The sequence below is a fragment of the Mastigoproctus giganteus genome, chromosome 12 (genome assembly GCF_048544385.1).
Source record: "Mastigoproctus giganteus isolate SK-2022 chromosome 12, ASM4854438v1, whole genome shotgun sequence".
NCBI lineage: Eukaryota > Metazoa > Arthropoda > Arachnida > Uropygi > Thelyphonidae > Mastigoproctus > Mastigoproctus giganteus.
The window spans coordinates 136,813,490-136,829,310 of NC_143586.1; the positions used below are offsets into that span (position 1 = coordinate 136,813,490).

General features: G+C 34.8%; 1 protein-coding gene across 1 annotated transcript in view; it reads right to left on the reverse strand.

Moving 5' to 3' along the window:
• Hip14 (palmitoyltransferase Hip14) overlaps positions 1-15,821 on the reverse strand; it is a 329,449-nt gene that overhangs the window by 125,722 nt on the left and 187,906 nt on the right. Inside the window, exon 10 of the mRNA XM_090386835.1 lies at positions 15,458-15,614. Within this exon, the coding sequence (XP_090242961.1) occupies positions 15,458-15,614 (157 nt within the window). The remainder of the gene's footprint in view (positions 1-15,457; positions 15,615-15,821) is intronic.

The window sequence follows — 15,821 nt, forward strand, 5'->3', positions numbered from 1 at the left end:
CATAACATTCTGTAAAGGAATATATCATAACTGACAGCTCATTCTCATTTTCCCTCTCAGAGAAAAAATGTTTCATTTCTGTGAGTTTCTGATGAAATTATCGTGTCAGTGTGTACTTTTTTTTTTTAAATTGCATCTCTAATTGAGGCAAGATAGGTGAAAACTGAACAGCTAGAGCAATTACTCTAGAATAAGTCTTGTTATTTATAAAAATTTATTGTCTAATTGGGAGAATACAGTAGCTTGATGGTCTGCATAAATCACTGCATTAGCTGATTCTCCCTCCCAGAGAATGCTGCTACCAGTGTCTACTGTGAAATTTGTGCATTTCCCATAAACTGCATTATTTTTTCTATTCCTCTTCAAGGACACATGATCACACTGGCACGATATCCAAAATGTGGTATAATGAGGTGCAATACATCAGGGTTGCACTGTATTTAATTAATAGGGATGTTATTTGTCATAAAAGTTGTTTTTCACATTTTCTGGTTATCACCAGAAAAGAATTTTAAAAATAATTTTTAACCACCATTCATTAAGGATAGGATTAAAAATACAGAGATTATCCAATAAATTCATTTATTGATTTTTGACTGCTGGGTATCCTTTTTGACTGTAGGGTCAGTGGCCAAAATTCATCATAGTAATACAGTATTGGTCAGGAGAAAGTGCAGCTGGTTTTTTTGTATGTGAAACATCCCTGATCAAAATTAATTAAGAAGTGAAAGCATCCTCTTATACCAATGGTGAAAATTGGATACATCATTTTTCCATTACCAATGGGTGCAGTGTGTTGCAAAAAATTTGTTGTGAAGAATGGCCATAACATGTGTGGAAGGTGAATTGAATCATTTATGACAGAAGGAACCTTTGCTATGCCATTAGAAGTCATCAAGAAAAGACCACAGATGGGGTTAGAGAATGAGGACAATGGCAGATAAAATTCAGTAATTTATGCATTTACTGAATGTATTACTCCTTCAATAAATCAAAAGAAATATCGTTTATTGAATAAGCATACGAACCATTAAAAAACTGATAGGTAGGTAGGCAGAGAACACTACAGAGGCATCATATAATTGGATTAAAAAGGTGGGATTTTGTCAAACCTTTCAAATATGAGATTCATACTATAGTTTTTTTTTTTTTTTTTTTAAATCTTCATCAGATAGCCATCGCATAAATATTTAAAGGAAACTTAGAGCCATGCAATTAATAAGATTTCTGGCACTGGTATTCTCAACAATATATTTTTATTTCTATGCATAGTGATTGACCAAAATGTTCACTGGGATCAACAAATCAATTGGAATTCTTTTTTTTTTTTTTTTTTTTTTTTTTTTGCCAACCTGACACAAACTTTGGCCTGACCAAAATCAATTCTGCACTCCTTCGGTGGCAGTAGTGTGTCACTTATGCCACACTCAACAGTACCCATGCATTTATTACTGTTGTGTCAGCCAAGTAGCAAAATAAGAAAAAAATACCACTTTCTTGATTTTATTTTTAATACCACTTACTTTATTTTATTTTGATGTGACTTTCAGGGTTATGTTACTATTATCAAGTACATTGATATTTCCCATGATTTTATCAGAAACTGAAATGTGAGCACTGATTCACATTTCAGTTTAAAATGAAAAGATGCTCACATTTCAATTTATAATTAAAAACACATCTGCTAAGTGAGCATCAATGATGACATTTTCAAAGGTGCAAATATAAAAAATTGACATATCTTCACACTGATTAAATAAAATGTATACATAGATGTCTATTGCACTTTAAGAGTTATATTAATTTAATAATATTTATACAATAAAATGTGGTGCTTAATAAGAAATAATGAGTCTTGAAAATTGCTAGCTGTGCATTGTTGGCTAACCTCAGACCATCATGAACAAATTCACTGTTTTATGAGATGTGTGTAGGCTACCAGTGGTTTCTTTGGTTTGTGTATATATATATTATTATTAAACTGGGTTATGGATCCAGGGCACTACTAGTTATAGCAGAAATACCCAGCAACCATAATGAAATATAGACCAATGTATATTATCAGAGTATTGGGTAGGGGTGCTGACTTGTCAAGTGTAATTACCATGGAAAAAATTGAGAATGCCTGAAAGGTAAAATCAGATTACCTGAAATTAAATGAAATTAAGATTAACATAAAAATAACAGTGATAACAATGATGGTACTAAAGCAGTGGGTTCCAGGACTTTTAACTACTTCATCAGAAGATCAGCAGCCAAAACCGTAGGAGCCACTGCAATAAGCAGGGTCTCTGTTTCTGTTATGATGTATACGTACGAAACGTATACATCATAACCGATCCGACAGAGATCAAAAGGAAGGAATAAAATTCAAACATAAATAAAAATAAATATATAAATAAAGTAGAGGGGGTTTTTTGTTGCCGCATTTCAAATAAGCTAAATTTCTGAGTTTAGATTTTCACACATACCCTATTCACACAGCTAAGTGATTCAGTTCTCAAATTATCATTTTTTTAATGTTTTTTTTTTTTTTTTTTATCAAAAAAGCATTAAATTTTAACCAGTATAAGTTCTAAGTATACCAAATGAAATGTGCTTGAATTATTGCATTTACAAATCGGTGTCCTAAAAGCAAGGCATTTGCATAGAAAAATGTCTGATGATAAGGATATTACAACCGTATGATTCTTTTGGTTTACACATGGATTTTTATCCTGGATCTGGGATCCTTGTGTAGTGGAAGCCTGTGGTAACCTATGCCGCCAATACTCTGGACATCAGGGTTGGTGTGCAGAGTATGGGAGCATAGGCCACCCCAGGCTTCCACTACACAAGGACCCCAGTTCCAGGATAAAAACTTGGTACCAGCAGCATGGTCTGATGCTAGGTATCGGTAAGATCCTAAACATGCCTGCACAACAACCCTAATGTCAGAGTAAGGGAGCAAAGGTCACCTCAGGCTTCCACTACACAAGAACTCCAAATCCAGGATAAAAACTATTCTATTGGCTAATGGATTTAATCCCTCTCCTATAAATTAACTGCTGGCAGCAGCTCTTGCTTGTATCGAGCTGATGTTCCCAGAAACTCAGGTTTCTGTGAGCATCAGCAAGAAATCTTCATTCTGTCTGTCTGTCTTCAGTCTTCAAGAAACCTTCAAATCTCATCAGTCTATCAGCAGGTAAGAATATACAGGCTGGCCCCGATTAACGTGATTAATTCGTCCGGCGACTGCATCGCGCAAAACGGAAACACGTTAATCGAATATAATAATCAATAGGAAAAATTATAATTGGTCCTTGACCTTCTGGAATGTCCATAAAGAATTTTAAAAATACCTTTTAAATAACTTTTTTCACTGTATACAATGTAAAAGATAATGAAAATAATTATGGAATTAAATGTTTATTGCATAAAACAGCGGTTTCCAAACTGTGTGCCGCGGAATATTTTAAATTTTCGAGGGACACAGCGATATTCGACATCTGTCGGACACTGTGCGAACTACTATTCGAGGTAGTTCACAGTTTCAACATTTCTTATTAAGCTGTTTGGACCTAACTACTAAACGGAACTGTTAGGTATTTGTTTTGGTCTGGGTGGGCTGTGTAAAATTACTGAGACACTAAGGGCTCCGTGAAAGTTTGGGAACCTCTAACATAAAATACACAATGAAAAAATGACTGTTTCGGAAATATTTGAACAGTGTTGACTGTTCAAATATCTGCGATACGAAAGATTTCATCTAGTTCTTTTACTGTTATCTCCTTCGCGGTAACATTTTCATCTGGCTCATTTAAAAATTTGAATTTTTAAATGCAAGTCTGCATTGACTTTATTAGTGGGAGACAAACAAGTAACACATCTTCTTCCGATTGTTGATGTAACACACAGAGGTGGGCAGTAGGCAAACGTTTGTCTAAGGCCCGTCCAACGCGTGGTAAGCTTAATGCACGATTCAAATCTTTTTCAACTATTGCATAAAAAAAATAAATAAAATGATCGCGTTAACTGGAAATTTTCATCGTGTAAAGTGAAAAGTGGTATAATATTTTCAAATAGCGGTAACTGAAAAACGCCTTAATCGAACTCACGTTATGCGAGGCCAGGCTGTAATCTCTTTGTATTTACCTAAGGTTTCCTGTTTTCTATAGTAATAGCAATTCAAAACTTAATACTTTTTATATATGATAATTACCTTTATGGAAAACAGCCAAGTAGCATCCTTCCCTAACCATAATACATAAATTTTTTTAGCAGAATGGCCCCTAAACAGTTCTACAGCAAATCCAAAATTCCCTCAAAACTAAATAACATTTTGGATTCAACTGAAGATGGCTCTCTACCCATGAAGTACAAAGAAAAGGAATTTTTTATTACTATATTACTGTTGAAGATTCTGGTGAAGAAGATGGTCCAGGAATAATAAATAATTTGCCTGGAAGCATTCAAAAAAAGGCTCAAGCCGCTTTAGATGATTCTTCAATTGAAAATGAGGAGTCTAAATCCCCTCTGAAGAAAAAAAGGAAAGAGTAGGAGTGGGAGGAGCAGACCGAATGGACCAGAATATATCAAAATACAGAACTGATATTTGAGGAAAAAAATGGTATTCTAGCCTTATTACATATTTGATCGATGGCTGTGAATAATGCCTGGCAGCTACACAGAATATGCAAAGCAAAGATGCAATGGACCTATTTAGTTTTCATAGAACTATAGTAAGATTTTATTTAGAGCAATATTGCAATACACCACAACAAGGCCAGTGAGCAAGACCACGGCAAAATTTGAATGAAAGTTGATTTGACATGCATGCATGCACATTGGGTTGTTCCCAAGAAAATCAAACACAATGTGCACACTGTCATACGAAAACAACAAGATGTGAGAAATGTAGAGGGTTACATGTAAAATGCTTCAAGGCTTACCATATTCAGTTACACTAAAATAAAATAATTCGTTTTTGTAAGGTATTTTCCTAGCATCCTATATATAGGACATCTTGTATTTTCATTGTAAATCACATTTTGATGAATAAAACTGCATTTCTCATGTGATTAGGTTCTAATTGTCCTTATTTCTCATACAAACTTAAAATTCATAAAAAATCCTGACTTGAGGCATAAATGGGTTAAGAATTAAAATTTACAATGAAGTTGCTTTGTTTAGTTTTGGTTTTCTAATGTTGGATTGGCGACTAAGGCTATATGTGCTAACATCTGATAATAAAAGCATAAAAGGATTTCAGTAAATTTTAAAAGGTTAATTCATAAAAAATATCTAAGAATAAAAAGGCAGTATAGAAAATAAAACTAAATGCTTTGTATTATTTATAATTATACAATTTATTAATTTGTAAAAATTATATGACTAAGTATAAGGCTCAGTCAGATGGGTAAAAGTGTTAAAACATATAATTTGTTTATTGGTAAAATTACCATAGTCAAGTAAAATATGTTGTAAAATTAAAATGGTGTCACAGAACTTGCACACAGGGTCACTAGCCCTCAGCTGAAAAGAATGTGTTGGATGATTGTGTTCATATGGAGCTGAGCAAGAACAACTTCCTCTTTATGATTCCTGTGCAGATTGAACTGCCATGTTTTAATTACAGGGTTAATTTCATATAGTTTGTTAGTAGTCTGTTCTTGCCATTGGACAGGAGATGTTAGAAGTGCACTGACAGCAATGCAGACAGACTAATGGTGGATGGAATCAAACCACTGATGGCTGTGTGTTTCTGGTAGATGCATATACATAGGACCTGTAATCTAATTTGGACAGCAAAAGTGCACTATACAGAAAAAGTAAACTGTACCAACATGCATCTCATTAAGTAGAAGAGCGAGCACAGAGAATGTTCAATCTCTCTCTTTCTCTCTCTCTCTTCTACCTTTGGGCACAGTTGCCAAATACATTGAAGAAATTTTAACTTTTTGTCAAACACGAATTCTAAGAATTTCGTCTCCTGTTCTATGAAAATAGCATTTTGTCCAAGCCTCTATTCAAGTTCAGTTTGAAGGTTGCGACAAAAATGTATGGAAATTGTCTTCTGTGGCAAGAACCTGAAGCCATTGCCAAGAAGTTTAGGTGATCAATGGCATCTTGTAGTTGTCATCAACACAGAGAGCCCTGAGTTGAAGAGAGTTGTTCAGTAATGGAATTAACTTTAATGGCTAAAAGTGTTAAAGTTAAGGCTGATCCTTGCGGTACTCCCTCTTTTTGGTACTGACAGCAATACAGGACTTAGAGAAGGTGGATTCTACATGTATTAAGAACAAATATGGGATAAAAAAGTTTTGAATAAAAATGGGGAGGTGACCTCTTAAACTGAGGTTATAAATGTTTTTTTAAAATACCAGATCTCCAAGTTGTGTCATATGCTTTTTCCATATTGAAGCAAACTGACACCAGGTATTCTCTTTTTAGGAAAGCGTCTCTGATGGATGTTTCCATTCTAATTAACAATATTCCTGTCTTCTTGGGTCCAATGGACCCAATTCAAAGTTCAACTAATATATTCTACAACTAATATACTCTATCGACACAGCTGAAATTTGCTATAACTGAAGCCAGAACTGTTTTCTTCGATTTTCCCACTTCAATTTTCAGAAATTTTTATTGAATTTCACGCAAACAACAAAAATGCGACATCAATGTGCAATTTTTTAGGGCTTTTTCAGTTATTTTTCTACCCCCCCACCCTAACTAGCCTAGGGCTCATGAAACATGATACTTGATTCATTTGTTGTTGTTGAGAGAGCACGCATCTCTGTTTACAGTGATTGTTGTTGTTGTTGTTATTTGGTTTTTTAGGAGCATTAGCAACTAAGGCCATATTGCTCCAGGGATATGCGGTAGTCATTTCCTGACCTTTCCGCAACCTCCGTATTTGGTGGTCACGGGCTCGAACCCCGGTCTAATCAAGAAGCGTGTGCTACGCACTACTGCTCCTGCCCACCTGGCTACGGAGGCACTTTGTTTATAGAGAGGAGTTGTTTGAGTGAAGCATGAGAACTATTCACTCCGCCATTGCATCAGTTCTCTGTACAGCTATATCGAGAAGGCAAAAAACAAACAAACAAAAGGCAAACGCAAGCTACTGTTAAGTTGCCATAAGAAGCAATAAAGCAAAACAATAGTAACAATTGTTTCTGAAAGGCAAAAAGATCGTATTTCCTTTCTTCAATGTGTACTGCACCTACAAATAGAAAATCAAAGAAATTCACTAATGGAAACTGGAAAAACTGGTGTAAAACTGATAACACTACAATGTAAATTTGATAAAAAAAAAAATTTCCTCTATTGTAATTGTTTTTAGGGAACAATATTGGAATAGCAGTTTCCTGGATGTCTGCTAAATGCAATGCAGTTTCTTGTATTCTCTGTCTCTATCTTGGGATCTCCTCTGACCATGTGGTCATCCGTAGTATAAACAGAAAATTTGTCTATCAGAATGCTGCCCACCAATGGCACCAATTATCAACTCTTTACTGTCCTTCTAATTTATATTGTGTTCAGATAATCCACGTTGGGAAAATTCGAAAGTGTTACATCAATTAGGAGCAAAAACCGTTTCCCCCCAACATAACAAATTACTTTAGGTACAATAAAGGACTACTACTAATGATTTTACTGGAAGGAAGTATCCACAATAAAACATCTGTACAAGGCAAAAACATGCGGTCACTTGAAGGAAAGTAACCATAGTAATTTGCATTCAAGGACAAGCTATAATTGAAATTTACACAAAATTGGACAGTGATGATTGAAATTTATAATGCAGTTCACTCGCTAATATTTCCAGAGGGATTTATTGCAAAATATTGTTCCCTAAAACAATTACAGTAAAGCAAAGTGTTTTTTTTTTATCAAATGCGCACCGGACCAAAATCGGATTTATAAGAACTTCGGCATTCTAGGATGAAGCTGACTTAGAGTTATAATGCAAAATATTGTTTCCTAGAACAATTACAGTAAAGCAAAGTGTTTTTTTTTTTTTTTTTATCAAATGCGCATTGTGTTATTAGTTTTACACCAGTTTTTTTTTTCCATTTCCACTGTGGCTTCCAATAAATGAATTTCCTTAGTAGATACAATATAGTATGAATCAGAGCTGTAATACTCAATATGTTCTACGTTGATAATAATATTTGTAAAATAATAAGAGGAGTTTACCTCAATATAGTACGTAGAACACTTCCGTATGATACCCGCCAGAAATTAAAACGGAAAAAACAAAAAAACAACAACTTACCGGTACATTAGAGTAAAATATAAATAATTAAAAAACCAATTTAACACAATTCAAATCAATTTAAAACAGTGAAAAGTCAAATTAACGCAATTAAAAGAATCTAACAAAAATATTCAAAACGATTTTCCTTCCTGAAGCTGACAACGCTTTTCGACCTTATGTCGTGATCACAGGAATGAACATTACCGAATCGGGTTAAACCTGAAACTTAAATAGTGATTATTTGTCTTCGCGCATGCGCGTAAAGTTCCACGCATTGCAGATCAAATGTGGCCGCTGAACATTAACAGAATTCTCGTGTAATTTAATTTCTACGGTTTCTGCAATTAATAGTCACGTATAATTACATTGAACATTAAGTATTTTGGCCTCGTTAAATAAAAAAGTATGTTTTTTGTTAATGGCATGAAAGGCTAATTCTGATGCTGCTGAACGAGAAGCACGAACTGAGGCTTCATGTTGATTTACACGAATATTAAGAGAAAATCGCGTCGAACCTTGGTAAGACGAGTCGCAATCACTGCAAGAAATGTTGTATACCAGATCATTAATTTGTGTTGCGAACGCGGAAAGAACCGAGCGATTGTTCAGTATAGTGTGTAACTTCCATATTGGCCTGACTACAATTTTAAATTCGGTATCTTTAAAGAATCTATTAAGCTGTTTGTGCCACTGTTCAACATATGGGACAGAAATAAAGTATTTTTTTTAAATTACTATTGTTGGTTGGTGTAGTATTTTGTATCCTATCCGTAACCTGTACCCTAATTTGGTTTATTGTGGCAATGGAATAACCCCTGTTTAAGAACCTGCTAGTTAATATTTGTATTTCTGAGTCCAAAGCAGATTCCGTCGTTGAATATTTATAGGCATTTAGAAATTGATTAAAGATAATCGATCTTTTGTAGGTGAACGGGTGATAGCTATTATAATGTAGAAGCATACCGGTGTTTATAGCTTTTCGATAGATGCTAAATTGTATTTTATTTGAGTCCCAGGTAAGCGTGAAATTTAGAAAGTTTAATGACTTTGTATCCGTATCCTCCCTTTCCAATGTAAATTTGAGTCTAGAATGAATATTATTAAACGAATGTAAAATGTCTTGGATAGTACTACTATCAGTAATAACTAGAACATTGTCTAAATACCTCCCATAGTATGTGATATGGGGTCGAAAAGGTGTCAAATGTATATGCTCAATCGTTGAAAGATAGATCTCTGACATTCAGCCGCTCAGGCTCAAACCCATTGGTAATCCAAAAATTTGTTTGTACACCTTGTCTCAAAAGGTGATGTAGTTGGCCTCAACTAACAGTTTAATTAAGTTAAAAATTTCCTTAATAGGTAGCGTCGTATAATTAATTGGTGTCGAGTTTTTATTTAACATATCCCAAATAATATCTAATCTGTATTCAATGTTTACATTCGTATATAACGAGGTAACATCTAGTGAGAATAAATTGTCATTGTCGCCGAGTCTAGTCTTTAAGATTATTAAATAATGTATCGTAGTTCTTAATCCCAAATTGTATTACCTGTCTAAAGGGTTTTATAATGTTATATACATGTGTGGCTAAAGATGAAAATGCAGAGTTCCTGTAGGAAACAATAGGTCGAATAGGAAATCCAGTCTTGTGAAATTTTACCTGACCGAAAAGTGCACGAATATTGTATGTTCTGGCCTTCAATTCCTTTAACTGGGCCATAGTAATTTGGTCGTTTTTTCGATATGTGGTTAACGTTTTATTGTATTGATTGACCAAATAGGTAAACAGTGCTGGGTCTACTTCAAGATAAGTGGAGGTATCTGAAACAACTGAATCTAACTTATTAATATAATCAGGTTTATCTAGTATTTCCACTGTATCTCCTTTATCTGCCCTCTGTATAATAATGTCCTTATTTTCCCCGAAGTTCTCGTAAAGCTGAACTGTCATGTGTATTCAATTTAGGAAGTCGCGTTTCTTTTATGTCATTCACTACTTGGTTAACTTCTTGAATAAATACATCTTTTTGTGGAACATTACGAAGTTCAAATTCAATATCAATTACGCATTGTTTTTTAGGTAGTTTTCGAGGTGGTAAATTATAATTTAGTCCTTTGGATAAAAGTGAAATCTGGTCCTGCGATAGTGTACATGAGGAAAGATTTGTAACCTGTTGATATGTCAGTTCGTTGAATACTGGGTGAGGGGTGTTCGCGAACTAGCTGACATATTCTGTGGTAGTATGTTGTTTGTCTGTGGGGGGGTTGTCACCCAACTCGTATGAACTTGGTTGCAAGCCCGCGACAATGTGTTAGAATTTGCATGAACGTGTCTTGACCTATCCGATAATGTCTGCCACTCATTAATGTGTCTGTTTTTTATTTCTGAGACCTGTGCTTCCCGTCGCAAATCTATGGAGGTCTTCAATGCAGACCAATCGTTCGGATGTAGATAATTTTTTAATTTATTGCGAAGCTTCCTAACCTGGGAAAGGTATTTTTGTTTATTCGAATATCAAGATTTTAAGGCAAGCTTAACAATATTACGCGATGTCGCCAGTGTTAGTTGTTTTATGCCTGAAATTTTTTGATTTAAATTAACCCTGGCAAACTTGGGAACGATGTTGTTTTGAAGGCAATATTTTAGAAAAGAAATATGGTAACTTTGGGCTGAGTACTTTAGTGTAGATTTAATGTAATTTTGCACCAAGCCATTCAAAAATCTCCCATAATTATGTGTATTGATTGTTTACTACTGGAGAGACAGGAAGTGAATGAAATAGTCAATAAGGGTTTAAAAAATGAATTAGATAGTATGAATCAGAGCTGTAATACTCAATATGTTCTACGTTGATAATAATATTTGTAAAATAATAAGAGGAGTTTACCTCAATATAGTACGTAGAACACTTCCGTATGATACCTTCCAGAAATTAAAACGGAAAAAACAAAAAAAACAACAACTTACAGGTACATTAGAGTAAAATATAAATAATTAAATAATTAAAAAACCAATTTAATACAATTCAAATCAATTTAATTGTTTTAAATTGATTTGAATTTTACTCTAATGTCCCGGTAAGTTGTCGATTTTTTTCGTTTTAATTTCTGGAGGATATCATACGGAAGTGTTCTACGTACTATATTGAGGTAAACTCCTCTTATTATTTTACAAGAAGATACAATATGTATCGAAGAAAGGAAATAGGATATTTTTGTTTTTCAAAAACAATTCGTTGCAATTCTTTCGTAATTGTTGCAAACAACAATTTCGAAAAGCAGTAAAGCAAAATGTTCTAACAGAGCTATAATGCAAAATACTGTTCGAAAGTAATGATGCTCAAATGTTTGTTTTCCAAGAAGGTTACTTACATTATTTTCTCTTTGGATCACCTTGGTAATGCTAATGATGTAAGTTTGGCCAGCGCTGCCACGATAACATGCCAAATTCAAATTAATGCAGACACATTATATAATCCAAGTGAACGGCCACTGTTTTTTTCGGTCATAATTACAGAAAATGATACCTGATCTTACATTTTCGCTGTTTTCGAGTGAATTAACGGTTTTTGCTGCAATTTAAAGGTAGGAAATCAAAGAATATACTTCTGTTTATGTATATTGAGAGTTTCAGTTTTGTAAATTGAGTAGAAATTATGGAAATGATTAGTTTTTTTCAGGGGGGCAATTTTCAAGTTAGGGTTAAAATTACAGTTACTGAGGGACGGGACAAAAATATGGTTGAATGGTCTAAATTCAATTGATTTCTTCAGAAGTTGCACTGCACTGCATGCTGGAGAAGTCATTTGGTTCTATATACCGTATAAAATGAGCATTTAGCATTGACCATTCTCTCCAGGATTTTGCACAAGCAGCTAGTCAGTGTTACCATTATCATTAGTAGAGGCATATGATGCAAGAAAGCAAGCTTATGCAGCATCAGTCAAAAAAAAAAAAAAAACTGCTCCCATTTTACCCCTCCGTTCGTTCCAAATACCTGTCTAGCTCAGCCTTAAATTTATTTAGGCTATCAACTTCCACAACAAAGGATGAAAGTCTGTTCCCCCTGCTGGCTAAAGGCAAACTTCCGCACATCTATCCTACACTTGTCGTTTCTCAATTTGAATTTATGCCCTCTCGGGTGATCATTCTGAGCAAGAGGAAGAATCCCATCAGCATTGAGCATGCTCAAACCATTCAAGGCTTTATACACCTCAATCAGATCACCTCGCAGGTGCCTAATTTCCAGACACTGTAATTTGCAAATTTCAGTGACTAGGTCAATAGTAAGTTGTAATTATGAGATCCTTTTCTGGCTTAGTGAAGGTAATGATGAGTGCCTTGTGCCATGAAACAGCTCTTCAAGAAAGAGCATGTGATCCCTAGATTTTAGCGAAATATGTTTGCTCATTTCATAAATAGTTTGTCTAGTTCTTTGAATTTATTTAGACTACTTATTTCCACAATACTAAATGGAAGCCTGTTCCAACAATCATTGCTCTTCTTTACACCCATTTCAACATGAGGCTTCCAGACCTGTATGCAGTATTCAAGATGTGGCCAAACCACTGCCTTGTGCAATAGGATAATCACCTCCTTATTCCTTCTGACAAAATTTCTGTATATAACTAACAAATGATATACAGAAATTCCAGGTGCTTGTTTGCACTACTCAGAGGACTTCATAATCTGACTGTACAATTGCCTTTATTTATTTATTTTTATTCTCCGCTACCCTGAGTTTGTTATGTTTGTTATTTGGTTTTTAGGAGCATTAGCAACTAAGGCCATATTGCTCCAGGATATGCGGTGGTCATTCCTTGACCTTTCCGCATCCTCCGTATTTGGTGGTGACGGGCTCGAACCTCGGTCTAATCAAGAAGCGTGTGATACGCAATGCTGCTCCTTCCCACCTGGCTACGGAGGCGCCGGCCGCTACCCTGAGGGTGATACCACATAGTTAGTGTGTAATTCTGGGATTACTGCTATCCATAAGCAGCACCTTACATTTGTCAGTGCGAAACTTCAAAAGATGGAGCAGGCTGTCAATAAATTCAAACTGCAAGTCCAACAGATACTGGACTCGAGGCTAGTTGAAAGCAGCAAAGGCTAAAATGGTTTTGGTTGTCCACAAGAATAGCAAATCCTCCATGGGCAGATCCATCCCCAATTTTATTCTTACAAATGATAGTAAGGTGGATCATCATTTGCCTTCAAATGCATCTCCTGCAAGCTAAAGTAAGTTGATTGATGCTTGTGCAGAAGGGAATTGATGTCATCTATATTTTGCTGGAATCTACAACAATTCCACTGTAGGATAATTTGGGCATGGGTGATGAGGGCTTACTTTTCTCAGTCCTGGATTTATTTTTTGGGAAAGAATGGATGTTTCTTCCTCAGCAGAAAGTTCTAAGGCTGATTCATCAGGTACCTCCTAAACTTCTATGTCCATTTTTGCCTGTGCTACTTGTATATATACGTCACCCTACTTAAGTTCAAGCACAATGACTTGCAAATTCAGTTCAGGGTCCTACTATAGAAAAGGGCTTGCAATCATGGGCTTACCCAAGCTTTACCTTATATCTTGCATCAGACTTTCAGCTATCCTATACTCTTCACTCTTATTTCTCTGAAATTATTAGGGCAATATGAGGATTTAGGAGAAACTACTTGTAAGCACACTACTATATCTTGGCCTTCGTGGAGTTCAGGTATTGTCATTCCTACTCCATTAGCTATTTACACTACCTTACTATTGCCAAGTTTCATTATGCCTGAACTTAATACAGTAAACCCTTGATTTAATGGACCCCGATATAATGGATTTCAGATTTAACGGACTGGACAAATAATAATACAGTAATATACATATTAATCTCAACCACATTATTTTTTTTTTAGGTTATACAAAACTTCAGTGTTATCATTAATTAAAAATTAATAATAATTACCTACTTTTATTTTTATAATCAAATTCAGGAAATTGTTTTTTATTCTTTCTGAAAACGTGTTCAAATAGCTGTTTCCCCAGATTACAGATAACAGATAATAGCAGGCAGTGACTTGCAAGCTGAATGTGACTCGGTACACTAAACTGCAGGTCTACCGACTCGCTTTGTTTCCGTCTCAGTCTGCCTCAACCTATCGTGCGGTCAGGTTTTATACAGAGTGTTTCTGTGATTTCTGAATCGTGACTTTATTTATTAAATAATTTTGCAATTCTTACAATTTAAAATGGCATCAAGTGATAGAGGAGTTAAAAGAAAGTGTGTGAACTTAAACGTGCTACAGAAATTAGAGCTAATTGAGAAATTAGAACAAGGCATCTCAGTAGCATGTGTTTGTGAAATTTGTGGCATAAAAAAAAACAAACTGTTTCTGATATCCGTAAATCAAGGCCAATTTGCAACAATTTTATGTTGTATAGTACTGTATATTGTATAAAAGCTTTTTTTTTTTACATTAAGAACAATAAAAAATGCCCCTCCCCCCTGAGTTACATTCGATTTAACAGACTTTCAGCATCAACGGACACCCCTTCTTCCCTATTAGTCCGCTAAATCGAGGGTTTACTGTATATAACTTATTGGCTAATTTCCTGCATATCAATACACTTTTCACCCTTCCAACACACAGGGGTCGCCACTTTCCAATCCTCGCTAGAAGGCCACACATTATACACAACTCCATTTCTTTTTTGGCTATAGTAAGGTTTACGTGGTTCTTTTGCTTGGACATGGTAAGTCTGCTTTTACCACATACTTTATTCTTGCTTTAGTTTTTAATATATCCTTCATTTTCTGTTGGGTCAACGACGATCAATGTGCACTATGCATTTATATAAATTTGAAATTTCTTAATTTCTATTATATTTTATATAATCCTAAATTGTATTATTTGTTATAAACCCTCAAAATTGGTTTTGTCATAGTGCATATTGGTCATTACAACAGAGAACCCCTTATCGTTGTTTCTCCTTTCAGTTTGGGTGGTAAATCAAGGAGGAAGTCACACAAATTGTAGATATACAGCGATAAGTTTTTGTATATTATCCTTTACACACTTCACCTATGTATTCTCTGTAGACTTACCTAGGTAAGCCATTTACGATAATCTTCCCCATAAACTAATACATATATTTAATGAAATAATACAAAATATATATATTATATTTTGCAACACATTAATACACGTGACATTCAAAAACATACCTACGCAATTTCCAACCCAAGGACAGTGATGGTCAAACCTTGCGATACAACGGTCACAAACAGAACAATGTTTAGAGCGCAAAGGACGTCGTACAAGGCAGGTACTACAAAAATACATTGGATCAAAGCCATTGCGCTCGGCTAGCTCAACAATGGTCTAAAAGCAAAGAAAAAAATTTTGAAATGGAATACATTTTATTCGTCTCAAAAAATCATACAAAATAATTGCTCTATTTATAAAGAATTCGGTAAAATAAAATGAAATATTTACGAATAGTAAGGAATGATATTAACTCTATGTCAATTAAAATCACATTTAACCAGCAGCAGCAGTATTCTGAATGAAGCACATTTCATACAGCTG